The sequence below is a fragment of the Phaenicophaeus curvirostris genome, chromosome 7, assembly GCF_032191515.1.
Source record: "Phaenicophaeus curvirostris isolate KB17595 chromosome 7, BPBGC_Pcur_1.0, whole genome shotgun sequence".
Lineage (NCBI taxonomy): Eukaryota > Metazoa > Chordata > Aves > Cuculiformes > Cuculidae > Phaenicophaeus > Phaenicophaeus curvirostris.
In genome coordinates, this window is record NC_091398.1 from 40452895 (window position 1) to 40480313 (window position 27419).

Genomic DNA, 27419 nt, shown 5'->3' on the forward strand with positions numbered 1-27419 from the left:
TTATTGCTAAGTCACTCTGAAACACAACAATCAAATGATGGCAAGTAAGGTTTCCAGTATTTGGGCTACTTCAGAGTGCTCCAACTAAGTTTTTGCTAAACCATTTCCTCTGACACAGCATGAAGCACAAGAACCTTTAAAAGTGAGCCACAAACATGTGATTTGTGAACTTACATCACTGAGTTGATCAGTTACTTTTCGAACATGGGCGTTGACTTGAAGGTCGGGTAGACAGATCCATTCGTGGAGGTGCGTGCGATAATCGATTTCACTGACTTTCTTCTGTGCATCCTTAGCAGAAATTATGTCCACCATGTCCGGAATAATGTGGACTTTGGCTTTATTCTTTTCATAGACTTCCTTGTACAGACGCTGAAGAGATAAAAAAATATGTTAACAGCGCTGATAATCATCTGAAGCACTGTTGATATTTTGAAATGAAATTATTGATGTTTATGGAATGTTAGCGGGAGAGCGATCAGTTTGGGTATGATTACAGTTTACATCTTGCCTGTTATGAAAACAATTTGCAGATCCTTAATAAGGGTGAAAAATATGATTTGTCAAGTTTTCATTGTACTCGTATGTTAAAAGGAGGCAGACTGTGTGTGCTCTGTTTTATACATAAATATATTACACCAAAGGTTTAGGCACGCAAAGGTTTAGGGGTGGAACTGGATGGGCTTTGATGCCGCTTCCCACCTAAACTGTTCCACGATTCTGTGAGCAGCTTCTTCTGAGACAAGCATGGTTTCACAGGAAAGTACTTGTCAGAAAACACCACTTACATCAATATTAAGCTTTCCAACTCTAAGGCACCTTGCTGTATTGGGATCATCCTCAACACCTCTGGGTAGTGTGTACAGTGCTTTGAACTTCTCATATTCTTCTCGGTATTTTACCTAAGCAGATGCAAAGGAAAGAAACAAAAATCTGACTCCAATAATCAATCGTATTTTTGGAACAAAGTTAATCTGTAAGCAAAATGTTTCATTGAGTCCAATGCAGTAGAAAGCTTTTAAAGCGGGATCTTGGTTTTCTATTTTATTTTAAATAGCACAGGAAGGACATCGTAACTATCACGTTGTAAAAATAACAACAGCTGTCAAGAAGACATTAAAAATAAATAGATGTAGAATAACCTATTTGTTTATTGTTTCAGTTTTTTGTTTAAGGATATCCATGAAGAGAGCGATCTCTCATAAGCCTCAGTTCAGTTAAGCAAAAGATCACAATCTTCTATATTCAGTAAAGCATCATTTAAATGCATTTGGCGTTTTTCTTCCCTCGATGCTTTTGCAATTTAGATTTAAAAAAAACCCTAACCAGACATTTTCAAGAAACAGTTTCTATTACTATAAAACACGACAATTGTTGCACGAGAAACATCAGCAAAGGACTGTCTGTTATCCAAGTAATCATCCCAGAAAACTTACAAATGCATATTATATCTAAATTAAAAATAGAACATAATTGAAGATAAAGCCTTTTTTTATACCTACAGTATATGAAAGGCAGGAAGGATTTCACTGCTAGAATTGATGATGTGAGTTAATAAAAAGCAAGTATTTTATTCACTTACAGTGCTAGCGTTGTGCTTCAGCTCCTTCGCACGTGCGAGCGATATGGTATCAGAGGGCAGCAGATAACCAGTAGCTTTCACCTTTTCCCAGGCGTCCTTGTAGAGATTCTGTGAGGAAACATAAAGTCTCTATAAGTGGAAAAATTCTTCTCCTGGGTAATAACCAACAATCAACAGAAATCAAAACCCCTTCTGCTTTTATTAATAAACCATAACTATTACTCAATATCAAGAGGCTGTACGCTAATTTAATCTTGACTGTGCACATGGAAGACAACACAAACTATCATGTCTGTTCCCATACAAGGTCTTAATTTTGTTCAGGTGCAATTTTCTTCAGGTATTCCATTTGTTAATGTCTTTATTAACCAGAACTACAGTTAGAAAATCCACCCTCTTCATACAGCATCTTCTTCACCCTGAAGCAGTGCAGAGGGCTATCGCTAGTGTTGACAGGCTCCACATTTATCTTCAAACAGAGTGAGCACAGAAAATAAAATAAAAATCCCACATAGGAGCTCCTTAAGAGAAAGAAACCCATAGAAACACTTACATTGCTAAAGAGATGTTTCAGGTTTTGAACTCTTTCAGAATCCACTGTTTCAGTCACCGTCGTATACTTGTCCTTAGTTTTGTGGTAATCTTGCTTGTATTTCACCTGTAAAATGAAAGGTGGATTTAGTTGTTTCACTTCTCAGAAGGAGCCTGGGGAAAAGCCTGAGTAGGAAAAGCGTGGAGACTCACGTCACTGGCATTCAAGCCGCTCTGCACTGCAGTCACATAGACAGGAGTGTCGGTAACTACGCCAAAGTTTGAAAAATTCTCTTTTCCTGCAGCTGTGTATTTTATCTAAGGAAGCAAAACAAAAGAAGAAAAAAAATTAATGCTGAAAATTACAAGGAAACTCCCTGATGGCTTTCTTTAAAATCAGTTCTGGACAACTGAAGCCCAGGGCTACAGTCCAGTTAAGACCAGCTTTAAAGAGACACGCCATAGAAAAAGAAATATTTATTATGTGGCTGGTATGAACTAACGAATAATTAAAATTGCATGTTACTGTATAATATCTCGTAGGCTGAGGGTACAATCAGCAAGTTAAGAGACACTATTTCCCAATTTAAACATCTCACTGAGATATCTTGTGCACGGGGGTATACAGAAAGATGAAGTGTTATTTTCTCACTGTTAAAAACACAACCTTGCTGTACTTTTCTGCTGCTTCAACAGCAAAAGTGATCATATCTCTACAGATGAAACTGAAAGTGTATTTTATAACAGTTTGAACAAAATATTTCTGAGGTAATAGAAATTACTTCATCCTGCTCTGGGCTAGGGCAGGTGAATCACAACTGGATAAAAAAATGCTATAAACATTTACTTATTTGAGGAAAACCTGCTTACTTGGCTCTGGAGGTCATAGGATTTTTTAGCGTGCAGGATTTGTGGTGTATCCCAGACATAACATCCAAGTCCCTTCAGCCAATTTAAGTCATCTTTATACACCACCTGTATGGAAGAAAATTGATTATTAAGTCAGGAAGAAATGAAAGTAGTATTTGTTTCTTCTCTCCAGTCTCTGTCTCCCAGCTGTGCAAACTCCACAAAGACAGTTCGTGCTGAATCACAACCAGGCTCACTCAGCCCACACCTCTTCTCTGCATGTGCCAGAAGGTAAAGTTTCTATACTAGCTCATCCAGTAAAACCAAGATGTAGTGTAAACAGCAGTGACCTTTGGGAAGGTTTCACAAATGAGAACTTAAGTTTTTCCAATTTTCAAATAAACAGTAAAAAAACAGATCGTTAGAATGTCCCAAAGAACACGGTAAAATTACATTTTTCAGCACTGTGTCACCAGGCAATCCAAGCCCACAGTTATTAATTTCACATTTAAATACTATGGAATATCCTAGAGAGTAGTTTATATTTCAATACCTTGCAAAAAATTACATGAAAGGCCATTAAGATGCCAAACAAATAACTGAAACACGTACATCACTCAGAATTTCCTGGGCTTTCCTGGCTTGAATAACATCATTTTCTTCAGGAGAACAGTTCCACTGATGGAAGTATGTTCGGTATTCAAGATCACTGAGGATATACTGGCACTTTTTGGCTAGCACATGATTCATCATGTCACTTGGAATATGGACGTTTGCTTTGGTGTCTTCATAGTTCTTTCTGTATTCCAACTAAAAAGGGAAAATTGGGGAAAACATCAAAAGAGAGAAAAGTGGTTTTCTCCATAATTTTGACTCTAATAGGTGCAGGTTAAAGTGTAATCCGAGGGGTGTTTTATGGACTCAGAAGCTAAACTCCCACAGGCTTCATCCCACAGGATGAAATCTTAACTTCATTATTAATTGCAATTTATTCTGATGAGGTTCTAGAAGGACAAGAATGACCTTCAGCTGCAGATTTAACAGTTGGGGAGAAAACTAATGAGACTTCAAGATAAAAGAAGTCATTCATTATAAACATATTACTAATCTAATTAAATATCCAGTCCAAATAAAGACAGCCTATTTGGGATTATATTAATGTTAAGTTCTACGTGTGGTGGTGATAATAGAACACTAATCTACATTTATTTTCCAGTTCTTAAATTCCTAGTTCAATTCAAAATTAACACTTCCTTTTTGTAAAGCCAAGGAATCCCAAGCTGTGCAGTATTTTCTATGGCTCAGCTTCTTAAACTGAAACAGAGGTTTTTTGCCCTGTTGTAACCTAACAGCTAAACGAATTCCTTCTTAATCTCCTAAATAATTTGAAGTTCAGTTATTCAACCCATGTACAAAATAATCACTCAGAAAGCAGAAACACATTGAAAACACTTTTATGATGTTATTAAGCATTGCATTATTTCTGTTTAAATATGCCACACTATGAGAAGATGGCAAATACTCCAATGAGACCAATTCTCTCCTTACCGCGCTCCGTATTTTCTGGAATGCTAGCGAGTGAACGACACCAGGGAAATCACCGATCTCCTTCCCCGCCAGGTAATGGCCCTTCAGCTTCTCATATATTTCCTTATATTTCAGCTGCAAAAATATCCATGTGGAAATGTTAAAGTTCATTCTAACAATGTATGGGGGGCGGTGGGGAAGAGAAAGCATGGAAAACTCCTACTGACCTCACTATTTAAGTAGTTTGCACGCTTTGCTCCAACAACAGGAATGTATTTCTCATCCAAAGTATACCCGATGGGCTTGCTGATTTCCCAAGCCTTCTTATAAAGTTTCTGGACAAACAAAACACACAGAGGGTTTGATAAAAAATCCAGTAAACTTTCCAAAAAACCCGACTCTGTCATTTATACGCACATGGAATGTGACTACATGCAATATAGAATCGACATTGATAATTTTATAGACGCACGATCAAAATTGTAGAAAATCTCCAAGTAATACAATCACTTATTATATGAGCGTTATCTGTCAGTGACACTTTTTTAACACATTATATTTTGTTAAATATTATTTACCTTCAGACTAAATCATGAAGTGCCTACTTGTACAACTGAGTAGTCACTTACATTTTGAGAAAATAGAGATCTTGCACTAAAATTAGCGAGAATACTCAAAGTAACTGCTTAAGAATGTAAATCATCTACATTTTTCCTCTCTTACAAAAAAATAAATTTTATCAGTAGCCTAGGGAGAGATTATTGGATGGAACGTCCCACGGAAGTTGTGGCTGCCCTATTCCCAGATGTGTTGAAGGCCAGATTGGATGGGACCTTGGGTAACCTGATCCAGTGGGAGGCGTCCCTGTCCATGGCAGGGGGGTTGAAACTAGATGATCTTTAATGTCTCTTCCAACTCAAATTATTCAATGATTCTATAAACTATAAGTTGGTTTTGTCACACAAACTCTGCTACTACTACTACTGTTATTAGTCTGCCAGACACCACACTGCAGTGTTTTAAAATCAGTTCATTAAGGAAAGAAATTATCCCTATCTCAATGATCCAAACTGGGAAAAACTGTAGAAAAAAGAAATTACATAGCTCTCTGTATTTAGTCTACTGAGTAGCAATGGGAAACCACAATAGAATAGTTTTCTGAAGTCTGCTCCACGTTCTGTAGCTTTGCAAACAAACAAATTAAAGCTTATTTAGATGTGTCGACTCTCACCTCACTGTAGAGTAAGGCCATGTCTCTGGCATGGTTCAGCGCAGGAGTATCGTCAGACCCAATATACTGGCCTTTCTCAAGGTTGAATGTTTCTTTGTACTTCAGCTACAAAAGAAAGCAAAGACAATTTTAATTCCACAGGAGAAATAAATTATCCCAACTAGTCCATCTATTACAAGTGGCCATCAATTTTTGGTTACATCTTCAGTAACATTGTGTGGCACACTCCAACCAGAGGCAAACGTCACCAGTATGTCACACCACTAACTCCAATCTGTATTCTAGTGAAATGAAACATACTGGTCAGCAAATCCAGGTTAGCAGTAGCACCAGGAACTCCACTAGCACTTCTCACCTAACTGCAGTTCACCAAGAACAGGTGTAATTTTAAACTACTATAAGCAAAATCTACAGAAATGCTAAGTGAGGGACATGCTGCATTCTTCTACAGGGAAATACAAAACCATTTTGGGCAGCAATATTGTGTTGTTCATTTCTAACACTTCTTACTAAATCTATTTTCCCCCCGAGGTGAGTAGATGAGGTGCTTAGGGATCTGGTCTAGTGGTGGACGGGTACAGCTAGGCAATGATCTCAATGGTCTTTTCCAACCAAGTGATTCTATGATTCTATGACATGCAGACATATGTAAGGCTAAACATCATATACTCTAGCAAAACCAATTAAGTAATCTATTTGTTCTAGTAATACTCTGGTTTTTAAAAAGTACATACATCACTCTGGTTGACTGAGTTGATCTTTGCCAGGACAATGTCAGGAGTGTCGACCACGCTGGTATAATTGGAAAAATTATCAAGGGCTTCTTTCGTATATGCTCTCTGCAAAGAAACAAAATATTTTCTTAAACACTGTGGATGAGAAAGAAGAGCGAATCGCAGAAGTACCACAACATTTTAACTTACCTTATTTATCAGTTCTTGTGCATTCTTAACTTTCTTATGCTCCACTGAATCCAGAGGAATCCAACCACAGCCACGAAGCCATTCCAAGTCAGATTTATAAATATTCTAAATCATAAAAGAGCATCAAAAAAAGAAAGAAATATTTTAATTCAGGATGGCTTTTTCATTTTTACTTAATATGGACAATGCACTTGAACCAAACTAAGTGGAAATTACACCATATGTAACATCACTTACATCACTTTGCAGGTCATAGGCCTTCCTCGCCTGAATACAGTCATTCTGGTCAGGATGACACGTCCACTGGCGCAGGTAGTGGCGGTAGTCGACATCGCTGACCAAGTTCTGACCTTCCTTTGCTGCTACAACTGACACCATATCCGGGGGGATGTGGATTTTGGACTTTGTTTTGTGATAGTCTGATTTGTACAATCTGTCATTCTGGATCTCGCCTGCGTGCTCAAACCACACCAGTTTTGGATCATCTCTCATAGTGGGAACTCCAACATAGTGACCTTTTTGCTTGACGTACTCAGCTTTGTATTTAAGCTGATGAAAGAGGGGAGAAATGGGTATTAAATCATCACTGATTGTATCTGCTCTCTTTTTAACCTGTAACTGCCATGGTTTTGTCAACACAAAGAATAGCTGAGATGAGGAGTTTTCAGCTGCACTGTGAGGTTTTCAGTACACAACCAGATATAACACAAACAGTAATGCTACTTTGTAGAGTCATTCCACTTCAAATTATACAATTTCTAGACTAATACGCTACCATTTTTCAGTAAACAGTATTTTCAATACAAGAGGAAAGCCTTGTGAAAAAATGTCTACAAATGAGTGCATTTAGCCACTGTTTTGTAACAAATTATTTGTGCTTGAAGAGCAGGTAGTTATGTAAGGTAACTACACCACACTTCTGATAAAATGTACGTTCAAACTAAGAGTCATGTAGTATTTTCAGCATTCATTATGCTGAATTTTGAAGTGCAATGTGCACAACACCTTGCAGTTTCTCAAGGAGGAAACCTCCATAAAACGCTAAAAAGTGAAATCAGAGCTATATCAGCTATATATTATTATATATTATATTATAATCATAATATCACTTCAATGATTTAACGTTTATAAAATATGGAAGCCCACCTTAGCTGATTTTGAAAGGACTGTTTATGGAGAAAGTGATGGTGGAAAGGAGAATCTGACCTTTCAGCACTGATATCTGTAAAATCCATAGTAACAAAACTGGCTGAATTGTTTGGAGGACAGTGGATTTCATGAAAATTTTACTGGATGTTACCCCTACTGGAAAGTTTTTTACATCTGGTGTTGAATTTTCAAGGCCTTTAACATTTCCAGGCTTCCACAAAATCTCCTTCCTGATGAGAAGACTAATTACCTCACTTTGGACATCATTTGAGTGCTTGGCATGGCAGATCTGGACAGAGTCAGGAGGCAGGAGGTAACCGGTGGCTTTTTCTTTCTCCCAGCTTTCCTTGTATAAACTCTGTGGAAAATAAAAGTGAGGAGGAATTCAACACCTATGTATGGTAATAATCATCATTATACATGTAATCTATATAAAGTATAAGGAAAACAAATGCTTTCCTTAGGACATTCTTAAATAGGCAAGTTTTCTAAATTCCTCAAGAGAGTTATTAATGAGAGTGGAAACGGTTAAGATCACGTACCTGATTAAGAATTCTGGCTGCCTCTCGGGCCATATCTAGCTGTGGTGTATCTGTCAGAGTATAATTTGACTTGACCTCATTCCATTCTTTGTGGTATTTAATCTAGAACAGAGAAAGAAATGACTGCCTTGCAGCATCATCACAGAACTGGGACAACCTAACAGCAAGATCCATATTTTATGCATGAAAAAAACGTATAAGTCCCTGAACTTGTGAGGCTATTAGAGATGATGTGTTATATATGCACACAAACAAGTATGTTTTAAAAAAGGAACTTATACAAGATAAGAAATTATAAAATTGCTCAGGAACAATTTTGAATACTTGTTCCAAGACACTTGGATGGAGAGGGAAGAAGCTTGAGGAGTCAAAGTTATGCTACCTGCTTGGTCTAGAGGGTTGCACAGCCAACAGCCAAGTAAGAAGTGTAAGAAGCAGGGCAATAGATTTTTAGATTTTTAGCTTTTTAAGACCAGATCTCTTTACTCAGCATGGGTGAGTGCAGCCCTGTAGCATCTCCCAGCCACTGATGTCTACACTGACTCACGTTCTCAAGCACATAACATGCATGTATGTGTCTGTGCTTGTGTGGCAGCACGACTCAATCATTGCTATTGCCAACCTCTTACCAGCCTCTGAATTAATGCAATGTTTAGCCTGGCCTGTTCTCTGGCAGAAGCATACAGCAAAAAAGAAACACAAACTCATGCACTGAGAGGGGAGTCGTGTCATTTCACGTTCATAGACCAGCTTCTCACAGAACGGCCTTCAAAACCACATGGAGAATGGCCAGCTGAGAGCACACCGCTTCATTGTTCCACAGTGGTTAACTAAAAAGCCTGACCTCGCATTGGCGTAAGTGGGGAGTTTAAATGTTACAGCAGCCAGAGTGCAGGTGGCTATTTATGCCCATGTTATTAATAATCATCGATTATATCAGTTCAGACCGAAAGAAAGGACTAGCAGAACTAGCTTATAACTAGAAAAGATGTTATTCTGCTGGAGGAGCTTGTTCCCTCACAGTGACTGAGATGAGCTGGTGAAGTCCTGCTCATCCTCATGTCATCCTTTCCCAGAGACTGATCAAGAGTTCTTTTGCTTTATTTTTATTAAGATAAAACAAATATCCTTCTAAAGATAAAATCCTACCACGTAAATAGATGGTTAACAGCCTGGGAACATGCTAGGAACTTACATCACTACGAATCTCACTGCTGTTCTTTGCTGTGATGTAATCAACTCTGTCTGCCACTGGAGTGAAAGGAAGAGTTTCAACTTTCGTACGGTACTTTCTCTGTAGAAGAAAAAGGATGAACAGTCAGATCGTATTGGAGTATTTTATACCTAATGCACCATTTCTGAATACATAGACAAGACAAGAGCTCACATGGCAAGAACTCTCTGTACCCCATGAATGCTGTGGAAATACTCCAGTTGTATTTTTTATTTTACAAAAGCTCTGATGTATTCAACCATTAAAAATACTTCAAATTACGAGCGCCCTTAAGCAAACTTTTGTGCTGAAAAACATTTTGTTACCTCGTTCAAGAGATCTCCAGCATATTTTACATGGTTGATTCCAACTGAATCATTTGGCATCCATCCGATTCCCCGAAGCCATTCTAAATCAGACTTGTAAATAGCCTGGGAAAACAAAACAGGGCCCGTGTGGTTAGCTGGAGTTCCCTGTACAAGCCAGCAACAGTCATAAACAATGGCACTCACTGCCACCGGTTAAAAGGAGAGCAGTAATTCCAACATGAGCACTAAATCTGAGTTTGTCACTCTTTGAACCTGGCAATATGGAATTCTGGCACACACTTTGCATTCCTGACAGGCAGCAAAGCCAAATCACTGCTTTCAGCAGAAGGTTCCCACTTCTTAGAGCTGAAGCAGGCTAACACAAGGCACTACAGGAATAAGGTAAGCAAGTTTTCATGTTAACTTACATCACTCTGAAGATCGTAGGCTTTCCTAGCATGTATGATGTCATTCTGGTCTGGGAGACAGATCCACTGATGCAAATACTGCCGGTAATCCACATCGCTGACCAGAGACTGACCGTGCTTAGCTGACTGGATGGAGAGCATGTCGACTGGCAGGTGGCACTGGGTCTTCCACTTGGCAAAGTGCTTCTTGTATTCCAGTTCACTCTGAACTTTGCCAATGCCAAGGGCAAACTGCATTTTTGTATCTGCTTTTGCATTTGGAACTCCAACGTAATGTCCTTTCTGCTTCTCGTGATCCAGTTTGTATTTATACTGATTAAAAAGCAAAGATCACCATTGGTAAGAGTTATCAAGAAATAGCTATTAGAGTGCGTGAAGAGCTAGATGCCTCATTCGGTACTTACATCACTTGCAATTTCTCTAGAGGCTTTGGCTGCCTTAATTGGGATTGCATCTGCTCTCAGATCACAACTAGTCTTCAACTCGTCCCAAGCTTCTTTATATAATTTCTGAAATGACAACAAAATGTCACACATATGTTAAACACTCTAGCATTTTCCATGAAAGAAACATGAGATTTGTTGCCATTTGTTTGCTGAAATACCATGTGATTTTTTTTCTGCATTACTCCTGCTCATAACCATAAACACTGCTGCAAATCTTACTGCCTTCCAAATACGCACTGCACCTTGCAACCCACCCTGCAGAGAAGGGCGCGTGCAAAAGCTAGAAAACATTCATATGCCTTGGACTCTCGTCAATTTGAAGAAAATATTATCTCAATGGTGCATAATATTAATAGCTTTTATACAGTTGTATGCAAGCATTTATATACATCCCCAACATAAGGACATGGAACTGTTGGAATGGGTCCAGAGGAGGCCATGAAGATGGTGCGAGGGCTGAAGCACCTCTGCTGTGAGGACAGGCTGGGAGAGTTGGGGTTCTTCAGCCTGGAGAAGAGAAGGCTGCAGGGAGACCTTAGAGCAGCTTCCAGCGCTGAAAGGGGCTCCGGGAAAGCTGGGGAGGGGCTTTTTACAAGGGTCTGGAGTGATGGGGCAGGGATGAGTGGCTTTAAATTTGAAGGGGGAAGATTTAGATGAGACATTAGGAAGAAACTCTTCACAATGAGGGCGTGGAGGCCCTGGCCCAGGTTGCCCAGAGCAGGGGTGGCTGCCCCATCCCTGGAGGGGTTCAAGGCCAGGTTGGATGGGGCTTGGAGCCCCTGATCCAGTGGGAGGTGTCCCTGCCCAGGGCAGGGGTGGGACTGGATGGGCTTTGAGGTCCCCTCCAACCCAAACTATTCCATGATTCTATGATTTATTTTAAAATGTCTAAACACTCTAAGTATACTCGAGAGAGGGAAGCGAGTGTTGCAAGTCCTGTATGAGGAGAGACTCCAATGAGATTCGTGTGACTTAAATCTTCAAGTGTGCAACATCTGAGAATGTTCAAAATCACAGGATACACAGACTATTTCATAGAAAAATAGAAAATCAAGAGATAAGCATACCTGGCTATAATTAGCAGCATTAGCCTTGGCTAGGTTGATTTCAGGTGTGTCTGGCATAATATGGATCATAGTCTTGTCCTTTTCCCAGGCTTCTTTGTATTTAGGCTGTTAAAATAGTGATTTTATGATATTGCAGTTATGGAATTTCGCTTATTAATAACATAAAATACCATAAATCTCTCCTGAATTATCATCCCTTAAAAATAATATGGTTGGAGAAGCATTAAACTTCATTTGACTTATATTTTAGAAATGAAATTTCTCTTTAATCTCAAGACAGCTGTTAAGAACATTGTAACGTACAATGCTGACTTGTTCGGCATTCACTTTAGCGAGAACGATGTCTGGAGAATCAACAATATTGGTGTATTTCAGGCTTTCGATAGGCGTTCGATACACATTATCACTCAGGAGATCCTGAGCATTCTTCACTCTCTTAACTTCGGGGGAGTCATTAGGCAACCAGCCAATCCCGCGGAGCCATTCCAGGTCAGACTTATAGACAGCCTGAGAAGGAAAACATGGTGTTTAAAATTACTTTTTTAATTATTAGAAACTATACAAAGCAGTTTACGTTTCAGAAAATGTCAAATCAGCTAGAGCTACGTCAATCCTTTTTATATGAAACGTGTTCAGTGCCATAAGTAAAATACAATCTGAGAACAAAGTTCCAAGTAATTAATTTCTTAAACAATACATTCTAAACAATATGCATTAAATAGAGGGGAATCTACTGAACAGAACAGCTGTTAATGATGATGAGTATTAAGATCTTAAAAGAGTTTTCCTCTCCCCTCCAAAACACTTATTCCTCTAGCGACTCCAACAATTTATAAGTCCAAACAAAAATCCTAGCTACCCACTAGGAACAAAAAGGAGGGAAAAAAGGGATTATAAAGGTAATGGGGACTAGAACTGGCTGGCATAACTCCCGAAGTGGTATCAGGAAACGTTATTTAAGTTTTAATTGAGCAAATCCTTCAGCAAGGAACACAAATCTCACCTCAGAAGCTGAAAACTGAAACAGAGGAAGAGTTACTGATGTTGACTGATAAGCAGCAAAGCCAGTTCAGGAAATCAGCTGCACCAACTCATGGTGCTCTGGGATAAGTCACTAAAACATCATACCTGCTATCTTGCATAATTTTCTTCCAATTAAATAAACTACTCGCATAAACAGGGGTAATAAAAGCCACCTGATACCAAAGTAGGAAACGGATATTATTTAATAAGTTCCATCAAATAAGAGAGACAATTTCTTCATCCTCTCCAAGTCACAGTACTCCAAAAACATATGTAGCAAACTAGATATCAACTAAAGCTTTTATAAAATTTAGAGGATATCCCTTTAAAGGAAAAATGAGCAGATAATAGCAGTAACATGAAGAACTGAATGAACCAGTCTACTGATAAATACTTTGTGACTGCATAATAACAAGCAGTCAAAATAAAGCTACGATATATTAAACAGCAAGAACACAAACGCACATCACTCTGTAGGTCGTAGGCCTTCCTCGCGTGGATGATGTCATTCTGGTCAGGCAGACAGGTCCACTGGTGAATATAGTGCCTGTAGTCAACATCGCTAACGAGCGTCTGGCACTCCTTGGCTGCCTGCACCGACATGGCATCGACCGGCATGTGCACCTGGGCCTTGGAGTCGTGGTACGCCTTCCTGTAGAGCCGGTCGTTCTGCAGCGCCATGGCCCGCGCGGCCCACGACAGCTTGGGATCCTCCTGGGCAGTCCGGCACCCGATGTAGTGGCCTTTCTGCTTCTCGTGTGTTTCTTTGTACTTGTACTAGAGATGCAGAAATCAGTAACCAGTCAGACTTCGCTCACGTGAATGTGACTAACAAAAAAAATCTTCAAGATTCCCAAACAGTCAACACTTTCAACAGAACTTCTCTCACTTCTGCTGAGCTGGACACGGGAAGAGACAGACACAGCAACCACACTAAGAGGAGACTGTACCTCGCTAGCAATGTCTCTGGAAGCCTTGGCGTGTTTGATGGGAATGGCATCCGCTCTGATGTCATAGCTCTTCGCCTTCGCCTCATCCCAGGCCTTCTGATAATGTTTCTGCAAAGAAAATGCATCACCCTCATTACATGCAGTCAAGGCTCTCTGATATCAACGCCTTTTCTCAAAGCCTGCTTGGGAAGAGCAATAGGCATACTTCTAGTTTCAGAACGCTTCACAGGCACAACAATTTTATTCTCTTACATTGCTGATGTTGAGAGCATTGACTTTGGACTGCAGCATTACAGGAGTATCAGAAGGAATGGAAATCTGTGTCTTGTCTTTATCCCAGGCCTCACGATACAGATGCTGAGGAAAAAGGAAGAAGAATGTCATCTCATTACGGCCTGAACACTGAAAAATACCCCACCAACAGGAATTCTTCCACTGTAGTTTCCACATGGTCATTCCCATAGTCTAGTGGGAAATTTTGTCTCTCCCATGAAGAAAAGGAATGGCATGATGCGAATGAGGGGTAAGCACAAGGCAGGCTTACATCACTCATCTGCAAAGCATTGATCTTCGCCTGGACAACATCTGGAGAGTCAGTAATGCTGGTGAACTTCATCTCGTCTGGCCGTGTGCGGTACAGCCTCTCGTTCAGGAGCTCCTGGGCTTTCTTTGCTTTCACCACATCCACAGACCCTTCTGTTAACCAGCCGATGCCTCGCAGCCATTCCAGGTCTGACTTGTACACATTCTGCAACGAAACCAAAGGTCACTGCTATTGTAGAGACAGCTCTACATAGGGAGAGGTTTCACACAAGGCTTTCCCCAAGCTCCTTCTCTCACAGTCACACAACAAGCGGTCAATGGCACCGTAGTGTGCCAGACCCTCAGCCCTGTTTTGTACAGAAGGCGAACCCTAGTCTTTAAAGGATTCTAGTTACACGCAGATTGCTGTGTAATCTGCAAGCAAGCATTCTGCTGCAGACCAAAAAACCATCAGAAACATACGTTTCCCTTCCACATGAACTGCCCAGAATATTTACAGCCCTCGAGCTGAAATAAGTACTGATTTGGAAAGGATCGTCTAGATGAATTAAATTAAACAGGTCAGGACTGTCTGCAGCTCACAACCACACAGTTGAAAAGATATTTGCACAGTCACTAACACAAATGACCTCACACATCTGCCACAAAGGTTTTTGACGGTTTTCTTTCACTCACATCACTCTGAAATAGCAACAGAAGTAACTAGCACATCTCTACGTAATACGCACATCACTCTGTAGATCGTAGGCCTTCCTTGCGTGGATCACATCGTTCTGGTCAGGCAGACAGGTCCACTCATGGAGGTACTGCCTGTAGTCAACATCACTGACGAGCGTCTGGCACTCCTTGGCCGCCTGCACCGACATGGCATCGACCGGCATGTGCACCTGGGCCTTGGAGTCGTGGTACGCCTTCCTGTAGAGCCGGTCGTTCTGCAGCGCCATGGCCCGCGCGGCCCACGACAGCTTGGGATCCTCCTGGGCAGTTCGGCACCCGATGTAGTGGCCTTTCTGCTTCTCGTGTGTTTCTTTGTACTTGTACTAGAGACGCAGAAACAACATAACCCATCAGACACGAGGAAAAAGTTTTCATCTTTCCAAGCAATCCACACCTTGACACATCTACCAAAGGTTCTACCTCAGCACATACAAAGTTCTGGTCCTTGTGACAGCCCAGTCTTCAAGCTCCATTCCCCAAGACACCCTTGACCTTTGTAATGTATCTCTGACTTTTCTTAACACTCATAAGCAATGAAAAAATGTATGGAAGTGGAAGCCTGTACACTCTGCAAGACCACTCTGAGCAGCATCCATAACTCACATCTTTAGAGAGAAAATATTTGATAGTGGTGATGACAAGAACCGCAAGAACTCAGCAGCAATCACAATTGCAGCCCCTGCCTTAATAGGCTTCCAATTATTGCTTGGTGTCTGAAAATTCACACAATATTACCCGGCACTCTGACCAATCTCACAAATACAAGACACGTCCTCTTGTTCACAGAACACTTACCAACAGGGAATTTCAGTTGTAGAAAATAAAAAGTGCTCATAACAGGCTTTAAAATAACACTGGGGCAGAATAGACATCACTTAATGCTAAACTGAACTGCACTCACTTCTGCTGAGCTGGACACGGGAAGAGACAGACACAGCAACCACACTAAGAGGAGACTGTACCTCGCTAGCAATGTCTCTGGAAGCCTTGGCGTGTTTGATGGGAATGGCATCCGCTCTGATGTCATAGCTCTTCGCCTTCGCCTCATCCCAGGCCTTCTGATAATGTTTCTGCAAAGAAAATGCATCACCCTCATTACATGCAGTCAAGGCTCTCTGATATCAACGCCTTTTCTCAAAGCCTGCTTGGGAAGAGCAATAGGCATACTTCTAGTTTCAGAACGCTTCACAGGCACAACAATTTTATTCTCTTACATTGCTGATGTTGAGAGCATTGACTTTGGACTGCAGCATTACAGGAGTATCAGAAGGAATGGAAATCTGTGTCTTGTCTTTATCCCAGGCCTCACGATACAGACGCTGAGGAAAAAGGAAGAAGAATGTCACCTCATTACGGCCTGAACACTGAAAAATACCCCACCAACAGGAATTCTTCCACTGTAGTTTCCACATGGTCATTCCCATAGTCTAGTGGGAAATTTTGTCTCTCCCATGAAGAAAAGGAATGGCATGATGCGAATGAGGGGTAAGCACAAGGCAGGCTTACATCACTCATCTGCAAAGCATTGATCTTCGCCTGGACAACATCTGGAGCGTCAGTAATGCTGGTGAACTTCATCTCGTCTGGCCGCGTGCGGTACAGCCTCTCGTTCAGGAGCTCCTGGGCTTTCTTTGCTTTCACCACATCCACAGACCCTTCTGTTAACCAGCCGATGCCTCGCAGCCATTCCAGGTCTGACTTGTACACATTCTGCAACGAAACCAAAGGTCACTGCTATTGTAGAGACAGCTCTACATAGGGAGAGGTTTCACACAAGGCTTTCCCCAAGCTCCTTCTCTCACAGTCACACAACAAGCGGTCAACGGCACCGTAGTGTGCCAGGCCCTCAGCCCTGTTTTGCACAGAAGGCGATTCCTGGTTTTCTTTCACTCACATCACTCTGAAATAGCAACAGAAGTAACTAGCACATCTCTACGTAATACGCACATCACTCTGTAGGTCGTAGGCCTTCCTCGCGTGGATCACATCGTTCTGGTCAGGCAGACAGGTCCACTGGTGAAGATAGTGCCTGTAGTCAACATCGCTAACGAGCGTCTGGCACTCCTTGGCTGCCTGCACCGACATGGCATCGACCGGCATGTGCACCTGGGCCTTGGAGTCGTGGTACGCCTTCCTGTAGAGCCGGTCGTTCTGCAGCGCCATGGCCCGTGCGGCCCACGACAGCTTGGGATCCTCCTGGACGCTTCGGCACCCGATGTAGTGGCCTTTTTCCTTCTCGTGTGTTTCTTTGTACTTGTACTGAGAAATGCCAACGGAAATGTTAACTGCATAGTAAATCTGCGATGAATATCCCATAATTTCATATTGGGGAGGGACTTTTTACAAGGGCATGGAATGACAGGACAAAAGAGAATGGCTTTAAATTAGAAGAGGAAAGATTTAGATTAGACATTAGGAAGAAATTCTTCCCAATGAGGGTGCCCAGAGCAGGGGTGGCTGCCCCATCCCTGGAGGGGTTCAAGGCCAGGTTGGATGGGGCTTGGAGCCCCTGATCCAGTGGGAGGTGTCCCTGCCCAGGGCAGGGGTGGGACTGGATAGGCATTAAGGTCCCTTCCAACCCAAACCATTCTATCATTCTGTTATTTGTCTGTAAGCTTTCAAGATGAATCTGATAGATCATATTTTATTATGTTGCAGATAGCTTATTATTTCATTTTTGTTTCTGAAGCTAAAGGAAAATAAGAGTAAAGGAAGAACATACATCACTCGCAATCTCTCTTGATGCCTTTGCACTTCGAATCGGAATTGCATCAGCTCTCATGTCATAACCCTTCTTTTTGGCCTCTTCCCAGGCTTGTGTATAAAGTTTCTACACAAAAAAAGGACAGAAAATGGTTTTCAATATTCTGAAAACTGCTGTTTCCACCTTTCACTTTTTTTTCCTTGAAATATTCATGAATGCATATTTTAGAAGATCTTTATGGTTAAAGATATGCTTACATAATTTCTGAATTTCCAGTACTTTAATACATATTCAAATGTCCTTACATGGCTGACATTAGCTGCGTTGGCCTTCGCTAGCAAGATCGTCGGTGTGTCAGGCATGACGTGAATTGACGTTTTATCTGCATCCCAGGCTTCTGTGTATAAACGCTAGGAGAGAGGAAAACACATCTTTTAAAAAGTTTCTTTTTGTGTGCCATGATTGAAAGACTGAAAATTTGAATGCAGTACTTACCAAAAATATATCCATTATGTAAAAGAAAAGTAAAGCTAAAGCAGAACATGATCATTTAGGACCCAAGAGAATGGCAGGAAGACGTGCCTGGGAGGGTTAGGCTGGACATTAGGAATGTTCCCCCAGAGGGTGGTGGAGCCCTGGAACAGCTCCCAGGGAAGCAGTCACAGCCCTAAGCCATGGGGTGTCCTGTGCAGCAACAGGAGTTGGAATCGATGATCCTTGCGGGCCCCTTACAACTCAAGGACATTCTATGATACCATATATAACCTAACATATATTTGTCCAAAGAAAGTGTGTTACAAACTGCAAGGGGTGGTTCAGGGAAGCTTTAAAAGCCTTGAGGTAGCAAAGCTTCTCGTTGAACAGCTAGTAGAGGAAACTTAGTCCTTCCTCATTATTTCTCAGGCTACGCTGGGGGAGCGATTGATTAATTTAGGGTTGCTCTAGGACGAGAACTATATTCATCACTCTACTGTATATGTACTTGTTACTTGATTTATGCTGCTTATTAAACAGAAGGAGTAGGTTCTTTGTCATCCTCCAAGTCTGAGATAAAGCTTCCCTTCCAGAGAACATAAGCTATTTCTTCATAACTTGTTCATCATGCAGGATGACACTCAATCAATGACACATCACTGCAGGAAAAGCCTCGATATTCTGCTACACCCTGTCTTATGGCATGGTCATGGCACCACCACCTCTGGGCACACCCTACAGCCTTGCTGGAACATCTTTCCTGCAGATTGTCTAAGAACTGCTAAAAAACGTTGCCTGTTCTGTCAGAGATGAACTTTGTACAGTGAAGTGCATTAACAAAAGAGAAAAACCAGACCAAACAAGCATTTAAAAACAGGATTTCAGCTGGAATAGGAGGAAGAGGGAAATTCACCAATATTTTTAGTATTACTTTTGAAATATGTGATTTAGGTACATTTTTTCCTACTGTTCAGTTTAGAGAGAGCCTTGAGATAAGAGCTTTCCTGTGCAAAGGTGGAATTCGGACACTCATTTTGTCTAAGCCCATAACAAAAATCTTTCGTCTTACTTAGTATTTTGCATTTTTCACCTCATAAACAAGTTCTTTTAGCTATTAAATACCAGTGATTTTGAGAAACGAACCCCACACAAATCTCACCTTGTTCATTATCTCAGCATTTTGCTTGGCCAAGACCATGGGCAAAGAATCAGTCACACTAGTAAATTTAATTTGGTCTGCTGGCTGACGATACTTCCTTTCACTCAGGATTTCTCCAGCTTTCTTAGCCTTCTCAACTTCCAGAGAACCAATAGGAACCCATCCAATGCCTCGTAGCCACTCCAGGTCTGATTTGTAAACAGCCTGAAAAAGTTTAAGTTCATTATATAAAACGATAAAATGTGATCAAATATTCAAATGATTATAAAAAAGCATATCTTAGTCTGTATCAACAATCGTATAGATCTCTGCATAGAAGCAGGATAGGATTTTGAAAACAATTCTTATTATTTAGGATTTAGTAAAATAATAATTTAATAGCACATGGAATAGAGTTATTGAAGAATTTCCAAAAACTAGTTAAATGCAATTTACACCTCAATCTAAGGATTGAGAAAATAGGATTATACAGAAATGACGACAGAATAGTAAGCATTTCACCGCTATCAACTAATCTGGTGTAAGCAACTAGGACATATTACATCTTTATAAATTTATATTGTACAAGACCTAGCATATTTAATGATGTATTGCAAATACAATGATGTACTGACATCACTCTGGAGGTCGTAGGCCTTCTTAGCATGGATAACATCGTTCTGGTCTGGCAGGCAGATCCACTGGTGCAGGTAGTGGCGGTAATCAACATCGCTGACCAATCCTTGACATTTCTTGGCCAGCACGATTCCCAGCATGTCCACCGGGCTACTGAAGTGTGTCTTTGACTTCTCAAAGGCTTTCTTGTACTCCCTGTCACTCTGGATCTTGGCTACGTGCATTGACCACATCATCTTTGGATCATCCTCGATGTTACGGGCTCCGATGTGGTGGCCAAGCTGCTTGCGGTAGCCTTCCTTGTACTTGTACTGAAATAAAGAATACTCATATTTACATGTTACATTTACAAATTAATAAATAATTCACAATTGAACATAATCATCAATATTTTATTTAGAGCAAAATATGATTTAGATCTTTCTTCTCTTTTATTAATGCTCACATAAAGAGGATTTTTATTACAGATAGCATTACCGCTGGTTTTTTATATAGCATATCACACTCTTAATTGCCTAAACATTTAATGTCATATATTTACTAACAAGTTTGATGTTCCACATGCTTTAATATTAACATGTAAAGATTACCTATTTTAAAATCTTATTACAAAACACTTCGATGAAGATAGCTTGAGTTGGTTCTAATAGTAACAGTCTAAATATTAAACTTGATAGAAAAACAAGAGCATGAAACACTGTTATCCTCTATCTCTTAGTGATGTTTTCTCATCCCAGGAGCAAAATGGTCATGGTCACGGTCCAATTTTTTTTCTGGTTTTGTATTCCAGCATCTTTAAATTCAACATGACACTTAAACAGAACTATTTTTTGCTCGGGAAAAGACAACAATTTAGAACTTTTAGAACAGATTTACTAATAGGTCTATTGTGGGACAGATTTTAAAGTATCTCCTACTTTGAATAAGAAATCAATTTGACTGACTCGCACACCTTATTGATCTTCCTACTTGAACTTCCATAGACATCAATGGAATGATTGCAGGTGATATAAAATAATATAAGCATTATTTCTATGCATTTAATTACTTGGATATATACCTCATGCATAAAATTATTGGCTCTCCATTCCTTTCATGTGTTAAATGCATGCAGTGGAATCACTGGATTTCAGGATTATGTGTTCTATAAACTTAAGTTATTACATTAACAAACAATGAAACAGACATTCTCATTCTTTTGCATCACCAAATCCATAGAGACATGATAAAAAACCTGCTTACATCACTGGCAATCTCCCTGGATGCTTTGGCAGCTTGAATGGGAATGGCATCAAAACGCAAATCGTGACCCTTCTTCTTCGACTCCTCCAAAGCCAGTTTGTACATTTTCTGTGAAAGAAATATTCATGTTACTTGTTTCAAAAACAAAATTACCCTTCAGTTAAGCACACCTGTACGATAAGACAAATTAACCCCCTGAACAATATTGTTAGTGTTCAGACAACTTAAATATCTGAACACAGCTCTATCTTCTCTAGAAAATAAAAAAAATGCAGATTTCGAAGATTTCATAACTCTATTGTAGACACTCAGAAACCAGAAATCATTTGGGGAAGGCAAAGAAAGGAATATTTTAAAAATTAGATTATTTACTCCCATACCTTGCTATAGAAACAATTTCTCATTTATGGCAGATAATGTGTCTTAAAATCCTAATTAGATACCAAGGATGTAAATTCCAGTGAAAGTACAACTCTGATTTTAGCAGTGGAGCTGGCAATTTGTGAAACTAAACAATTCAACAACATAGCAATATTAATTGAAGTCAGAGACGACAAAACTGTACTTGTCAGAAATCTTTAATTCTCTCAACTATTCAGTTTTACTCACCTGACTGTAGTTTAATTGGTTTTGTTTAGCTAGCAGGATTTCTGGTGTGTCAGGCATGACATGAACCATGGTCTTATCTTTATTCCATGCTTCAGTGTATAAACGCTAAGAAAGAATACAAAAAGAGATTAATATTGCATTCAAAAACAAGCTAATATCTCATTAGTCAAGTAAAGAGTAGAGCATACTAAGTAAAATGATAGGAAATACAGCATGGATAAACAATTATGTATTTAATCAGGTAGAGATACCACATCATTAGAAAATAACTCATCTTCATGAGGTATTCATCATGCTCAACTTCAGCATTACTTGTGGTCGTTGTATTTCTAGTCCTGTCATGAGGGTTTAGGTAGAGACAACGCCTTACCCAAACAAATCAAGACTCACCTTGTTCATCGTCTCTGCGTTCTGCTTGGCTAAAACCATCTCAAGAGAATCAGTGACGCTAGTAAACTTGATTGTGTCTGGATGCTGACGGTATATTTTATCACTCAAAATCTCCCCTGCCCTCTTGGCTTTTTCAACATCCAAGGAACCAATCGGGACCCAACCAATGCCCCGCAACCATTCAAGGTCCGACTTGTAGCAGTTCTATTACAAAATACAAATGCAGGTTAATCTAATAACACTGATGCCATTCACACAGCACATCATCTAACAGTTAAGTAACCTCACTATCAAATTTTAATTTAAATAAGTTCAAAACCTCAGAGAAATATCTTAGGAAAAATAACTGTATTTCAACCACAACAAGAGTGAAGCAACTATTCCAGTTTCACAGAATGGTATATGATAAGTAGTCCATATTTTGGAATTAAATGATTTAATTTAGCTATCAACTAGTTAACATATCATACTTGAGTTTCAAGTAGCCATAAAAGCTAAAAACAGGTCTTGAAAATTTGGTTCTACCACACTCGTACGTGATGGCCTGGTCCACCTATGTAAAATATCAAACACATTCCTCATGAAGAATTAAATCAAAAAGAGCTCACATCACTCTGGAGGTCATAGGCCTTCTTAGCATGGATAACATCGTTCTGGTCTGGCAGGCAGATCCACTGGTGCAGGTAGTGGCGGTAATCAACATCGCTGACCAATCCTTGACATTTCTTGGCCAATACAATTCCCAGCATGTCCACCGGGCTACTGAAGTGCGTCTTTGACTTCTCAAAGGCTTTCTTGTACTCCCTGTCACTCTGGATCTTGGCTACATGCATCGACCACATCATCTTCGGATCATCCTCAATGTTACGGGCTCCAATGTGGTGGCCAAGCTGCTTGCGGTAGCCTTCCTTGTACTTGTACTGAAATATAAATCAAAATATTCAATTTCTATATCACCTCTAAATATCATTTACTCATATTAAATATTTCTAATAAACTCCCCAAATTCCTCTATAATCTGTAGTCAGAAAACCCAAACTATCATAGCAATTCAAGGGCTGACGACATAAGATTCTCACGTTAAATTTTTGAGTTTTGAGTTAGAACTCTACACAGACTAGTTTATAAGTAAGTTCTTTTGAAAAAACTGTCTTCACTATCATTCATGAGAAATAATACTCCCCTTATTAAACATATTTAACCCTTATTAAACATAATAATATACATACTGTTAAGACTTAATTAAAGACAGAGGTTTATGAGCTATAAAATCAATCTGATAGCAGCATTATATTGATCTACCATATAATTTCTCAAAATCTAATTTTTAAAATTCAGTCTTTAAACATATATATTAATTTGATTGTAATCTATTAAACAAGAACCATTTAATTGAATTGATTTCTGCAGAATCCAGCTGATAACATTCAGGTTGCAGAGATCAGACATCACCACACATAGAAACAAGTCTCTTACATCACTGGCAATTTGCCTGGATGCTTTGGCAGCCTGGATGGGGATAGCATCGCTTCTCATATCGTAACCTTTCTTTTTATCTTCTTCCATGGCCTGTTTGTAGAGTTTCTAGGTGAAGAATCAAACAATGGGATTCATGTAAGTTCCACATGTTATATTCTACACAAAACAAACTGCTTGTAAGTAGAGCAGATTTATTAAAACGCGTTCAGAGTTATCCTAAGTCAGCTTTATCAAACTTTCTTAACTCAAAGCCCCAGACTGGTGACTGATAATTTCCATCAAATAAATATTGGAAGTTATTTGAAGAAACTGATGGTATCATCTATATAGGGTTTACAGAACACTGAAGATCCAGCCGTGAAGCCGAGCAGTGACATCTGGAGAGCTAACACACTCACCACACTGTAGTTTTGCATGTTCTGTTTTGCCAGTGTAATTTCAGGTGTGTCAGGCATTATGTGGATTTGTGTCTTGTCTTTATCCCAGGCCTCTGTATATAAACGCTGCAGGAGAAACAGATTATGTTAAAGGGGGAACAAAACAGTGACTACTTCGAGTTCTCCTAAAATGTACTAACTACAAACTTGTACTCCAACTGAAGTCTAAGAAGTCCTTATTCCTTATGCAGCATTGAGATTTTACATTCACTCCTCTAGACACTTAATGTCCAGGTTAAACAATTAGACACACAGAGCTCTGAACTCTAAAAGCAAGGCCTGTCTGAAAGAGGGAATGGTTTATTGACATAAATGAGATTGAGATCAGGGCCACAGACTCAGAAAAACTCTTACATTTTAAGTACTATGGAAAATTGTTCAAAATATGGGTATTTCAAAGACTGCCCTAAAACAAGTAGTTTCTTAATTACTATTTTACTATATAAACTTGATAAATTATTAGATTTATTAGACAAATAGCTATAGTAAAAATTGGATGAAAGTTAGGTAACACATTACTAGGTATATAGCAGAGTATGTGGTAATTCACAAGTGGTAATTCCAATTTAACTTGGCAAATTGGAAGAGGTCATTAAATCAGCACTTGCTGAAATCAAGTTATCTGCTGTTTACCAAGAATGTAACTTAGACCCCTAAAAACCTCACTGTGCTGAAATCTCACCCATCTGTATTTCTAGTCCTGTCATCAGGGTTTAGGTGGGGATTCCTGATGCCTTACCCAACCAAACCAAGACTCACCTTATTCATCGTCTCTGCATTCTGCTTGGCCAAAACCATCTCGAGAGAATCAGTGACGCTAGTAAACTTGATTGTGTCTGGAGGCTGACGGTATATTTTATCACTCAAGATCTCCCCTGCCTTCTTGGCTTTTTCAACATCCAAGGAACCAATTGGGACCCAACCAATACCCCGCAACCATTCAAGGTCTGACTTGTAGCAGTTCTATTAGAAAAGACAAAGACAATCGTCTCATTAATATTGCCAGTTAAATGTTTCCTATATACCATGCAACTACTGCTTACTTCCCGTAAGTTATTTTCCTCCTAGCTCAGCTTGCAAGATAAACTCTTCTAGTAACCTAAATTCTGACTGTGTATCTGTCTTCAAGTGCTGCCATCCACCAACAAGCTGGGGAACAGTCAAAGAGCAATGGGATTAAAGCAAAACCCCAAAAGTCAGTATGAAGTTTTCCACTAATATTTACTCCCAACAAATAACTGATCACCCATTAAAAACAGCAGGTCTTAATTTAAACCAATTTCCCCAAGACAGAACAATGGAATTCTGCCCCCTGAAGTCATGCAGCTAATAAAAAAGTCACACTAGGCAACGCCCTCTTATATAGAATTGATCCGCATATAAACATGTTAAGATTGTCTATACTGAAAGATTCTATGCAGCTAATTCTACTATCTGGCTAACTGATGCAAACTTTCATAACATCTGACTTTCCTTAGGCATAGATGCATTCACTCCTAAAAATCTTCTAACCTTGCTTGGAACAGGTAAAGAAAAACTTAATGTAGCTTGTATTCCAAGGGAATTCCAACTGCTTTGAAACCCCAACACTTAACAGCAAGTACTCACATCGCTCTGCAGTTCATAGGCCTTCTTAGCATGGATAACATCGTTCTGGTCTGGCAGGCAGATCCACTGGTGCAGGTAGTGGCGGTAATCAACATCGCTGACCAGTCCTTGGCATTTCTTGGCCAACACGATTCCCAGCATGTCCACCGGGCTACTGAAGTGGGTCTTTGACTTCTCAAAGGCTTTCTTGTACTCCCTGTCACTCTGGATCTTGGCTACGTGCATCGACCACATCATCTTTGGATCATCCTCGATGTTACGGGCTCCGATGTGGTGGCCAAGCTGCTTGCGGTAGCCTTCTTTGTACTTGTACTGCAGGCAAAAAACAACATTCAGTCGAGTTTGAGTTGATTTTTCTTTACGTTCTCAGAAGCTCCTATGGCACAACCTCCAGAAAACTCAACATCTGAAACTACAGAGACTTCAGAATGAAAAACCGTTCAGCTGATGAACTGCAGTGCACAGCTACAAAAGGACTCATATAACATTGTCTGTCTGATACGAACTTCATATTTTCAAAGACACTCCCTGGCCTACATTGTGAGACACATTACTCAGTAACAGAGAGTAAAAAAGAGTCTCCAAATCACAGCAGCACTATGAAAGGCCCAAAGTTCAGTAAATATTCCTTACATAAAGAACCACTTCGTGTGCTTCAAACAGGAAAGCCAAATAAAATCCTATTAAAAATGTTCAGGAGATAAAAATGGAAGACCATAGACCAGACCAAGAAGTTTAAAAAGAGATCCCCAATACAAATAGGGAATAAATTTTCATATTAAAACCTAATAATAAGTTTACAGAAAGACTTGCTTTGTGTTTCTCTCCTAAAGTCCAGCTCAGCTGCGCAGCTGCAGCATGAAGGCAGTGCAGGCTGGTGGCATGGAGGGCAGCACAGCATGTGAAATGTCTGATCTGTTGCATCAGGAAATGTTGCCACTAGTGCAGCAGAGACAGTGCTTTGCATTATGTCCATCACCCTGCTCCCACTGTTCTTCTCTCCACACCATTTACAAATCTCCTCGCAGCACCACACACCCATGGATGGACACCTACAGGCAGACCCTCCAGAACCAACGCATTTACAGACCAGCTGAACCACAGTGACAGGTCAGAGCTGGACTGCCTCCCTCTCAAAAAGGCTGAAAATCTTGTGCTTCAGCTGCCAGGATCTAGAACCTCTCCCATGGAAGGGGCCACCAGGGGCTGCTATTTACTTACATCACTGGCAATATCTCGGGAAGCTTTAGCAGACTTGATAGGAATGGCATCTGCCCGCATGTCGTAGCCCTTCTTCTTCTCCTCCTCCATCGCAAGCTTGTACAGTTTCTGAAAGGAAAACAAGCATTCCCCTCAAGCAACGCTTCTGCCCAGGCCACCGACCCCCAGGGATGGACACTTCACCCCAGCTCCAACACCCACCTCGCTGAAGTTCACTTTGTTCTGCTGGGCCAGCAAAATACCAGGTGTGTCCGGCATAATGTGAATGCTGGTTTTGTCTTTCTCCCAGGCCGCTGTGTACGAGCGCTGAAAACACAAGAGCAACAACAAATGAGATTAGAGCAGCAAACTCAAAGAGCAAACCAGCTCAACAACCTGAAGCCAGGGGCCTCTCCTTGGCAGTGACTCGAGAACAAATTTCCTTGTCCCAAATCTTTATAAGCTTCATTCTT

At 40.2% G+C, this 27419-nt stretch overlaps 1 protein-coding gene across 43 annotated transcripts in view; it reads right to left on the reverse strand.

Moving 5' to 3' along the window:
• The window catches only part of NEB (nebulin), a 115794-nt gene that overhangs the window by 46124 nt on the left and 42251 nt on the right, over window positions 1-27419 (reverse strand). For 37 of the 43 annotated variants that reach the window (XM_069861623.1, XM_069861615.1, XM_069861616.1 and 34 more), the window contains exons 57-100: window positions 27169-27273; window positions 26968-27075; window positions 25747-26058; window positions 24898-25101; window positions 24100-24204; window positions 23699-23806; window positions 22831-23142; window positions 22223-22426; window positions 21833-21937; window positions 21224-21331; window positions 19981-20292; window positions 19367-19570; window positions 18039-18143; window positions 17752-17859; window positions 16977-17288; window positions 16536-16739; window positions 16244-16348; window positions 15992-16099; window positions 15041-15352; window positions 14314-14517; window positions 14022-14126; window positions 13770-13877; window positions 13285-13596; window positions 12100-12303; window positions 11797-11901; window positions 10688-10792; window positions 10284-10595; window positions 9874-9978; window positions 9530-9628; window positions 8335-8436; window positions 8043-8150; window positions 6881-7192; window positions 6644-6748; window positions 6455-6559; window positions 5721-5825; window positions 4717-4824; window positions 4511-4624; window positions 3575-3772; window positions 2984-3088; window positions 2327-2431; window positions 2136-2240; window positions 1583-1690; window positions 789-902; window positions 175-372 (exon numbers count right to left, since the gene is read on the reverse strand). In XM_069861623.1, coding sequence (XP_069717724.1) covers window positions 175-372; window positions 789-902; window positions 1583-1690; window positions 2136-2240; window positions 2327-2431; window positions 2984-3088; window positions 3575-3772; window positions 4511-4624; window positions 4717-4824; window positions 5721-5825; window positions 6455-6559; window positions 6644-6748; window positions 6881-7192; window positions 8043-8150; window positions 8335-8436; window positions 9530-9628; window positions 9874-9978; window positions 10284-10595; window positions 10688-10792; window positions 11797-11901; window positions 12100-12303; window positions 13285-13596; window positions 13770-13877; window positions 14022-14126; window positions 14314-14517; window positions 15041-15352; window positions 15992-16099; window positions 16244-16348; window positions 16536-16739; window positions 16977-17288; window positions 17752-17859; window positions 18039-18143; window positions 19367-19570; window positions 19981-20292; window positions 21224-21331; window positions 21833-21937; window positions 22223-22426; window positions 22831-23142; window positions 23699-23806; window positions 24100-24204; window positions 24898-25101; window positions 25747-26058; window positions 26968-27075; window positions 27169-27273 — 7092 coding nt within the window. The remainder of the gene's footprint in view (window positions 1-174; window positions 373-788; window positions 903-1582; window positions 1691-2135; window positions 2241-2326; window positions 2432-2983; window positions 3089-3574; window positions 3773-4510; window positions 4625-4716; window positions 4825-5720; window positions 5826-6454; window positions 6560-6643; window positions 6749-6880; window positions 7193-8042; window positions 8151-8334; window positions 8437-9529; window positions 9629-9873; window positions 9979-10283; window positions 10596-10687; window positions 10793-11796; window positions 11902-12099; window positions 12304-13284; window positions 13597-13769; window positions 13878-14021; window positions 14127-14313; window positions 14518-15040; window positions 15353-15991; window positions 16100-16243; window positions 16349-16535; window positions 16740-16976; window positions 17289-17751; window positions 17860-18038; window positions 18144-19366; window positions 19571-19980; window positions 20293-21223; window positions 21332-21832; window positions 21938-22222; window positions 22427-22830; window positions 23143-23698; window positions 23807-24099; window positions 24205-24897; window positions 25102-25746; window positions 26059-26967; window positions 27076-27168; window positions 27274-27419) is intronic. The other 6 variants (XM_069861628.1, XM_069861631.1, XM_069861630.1 and 3 more) reach the window with 6 other exon arrangements.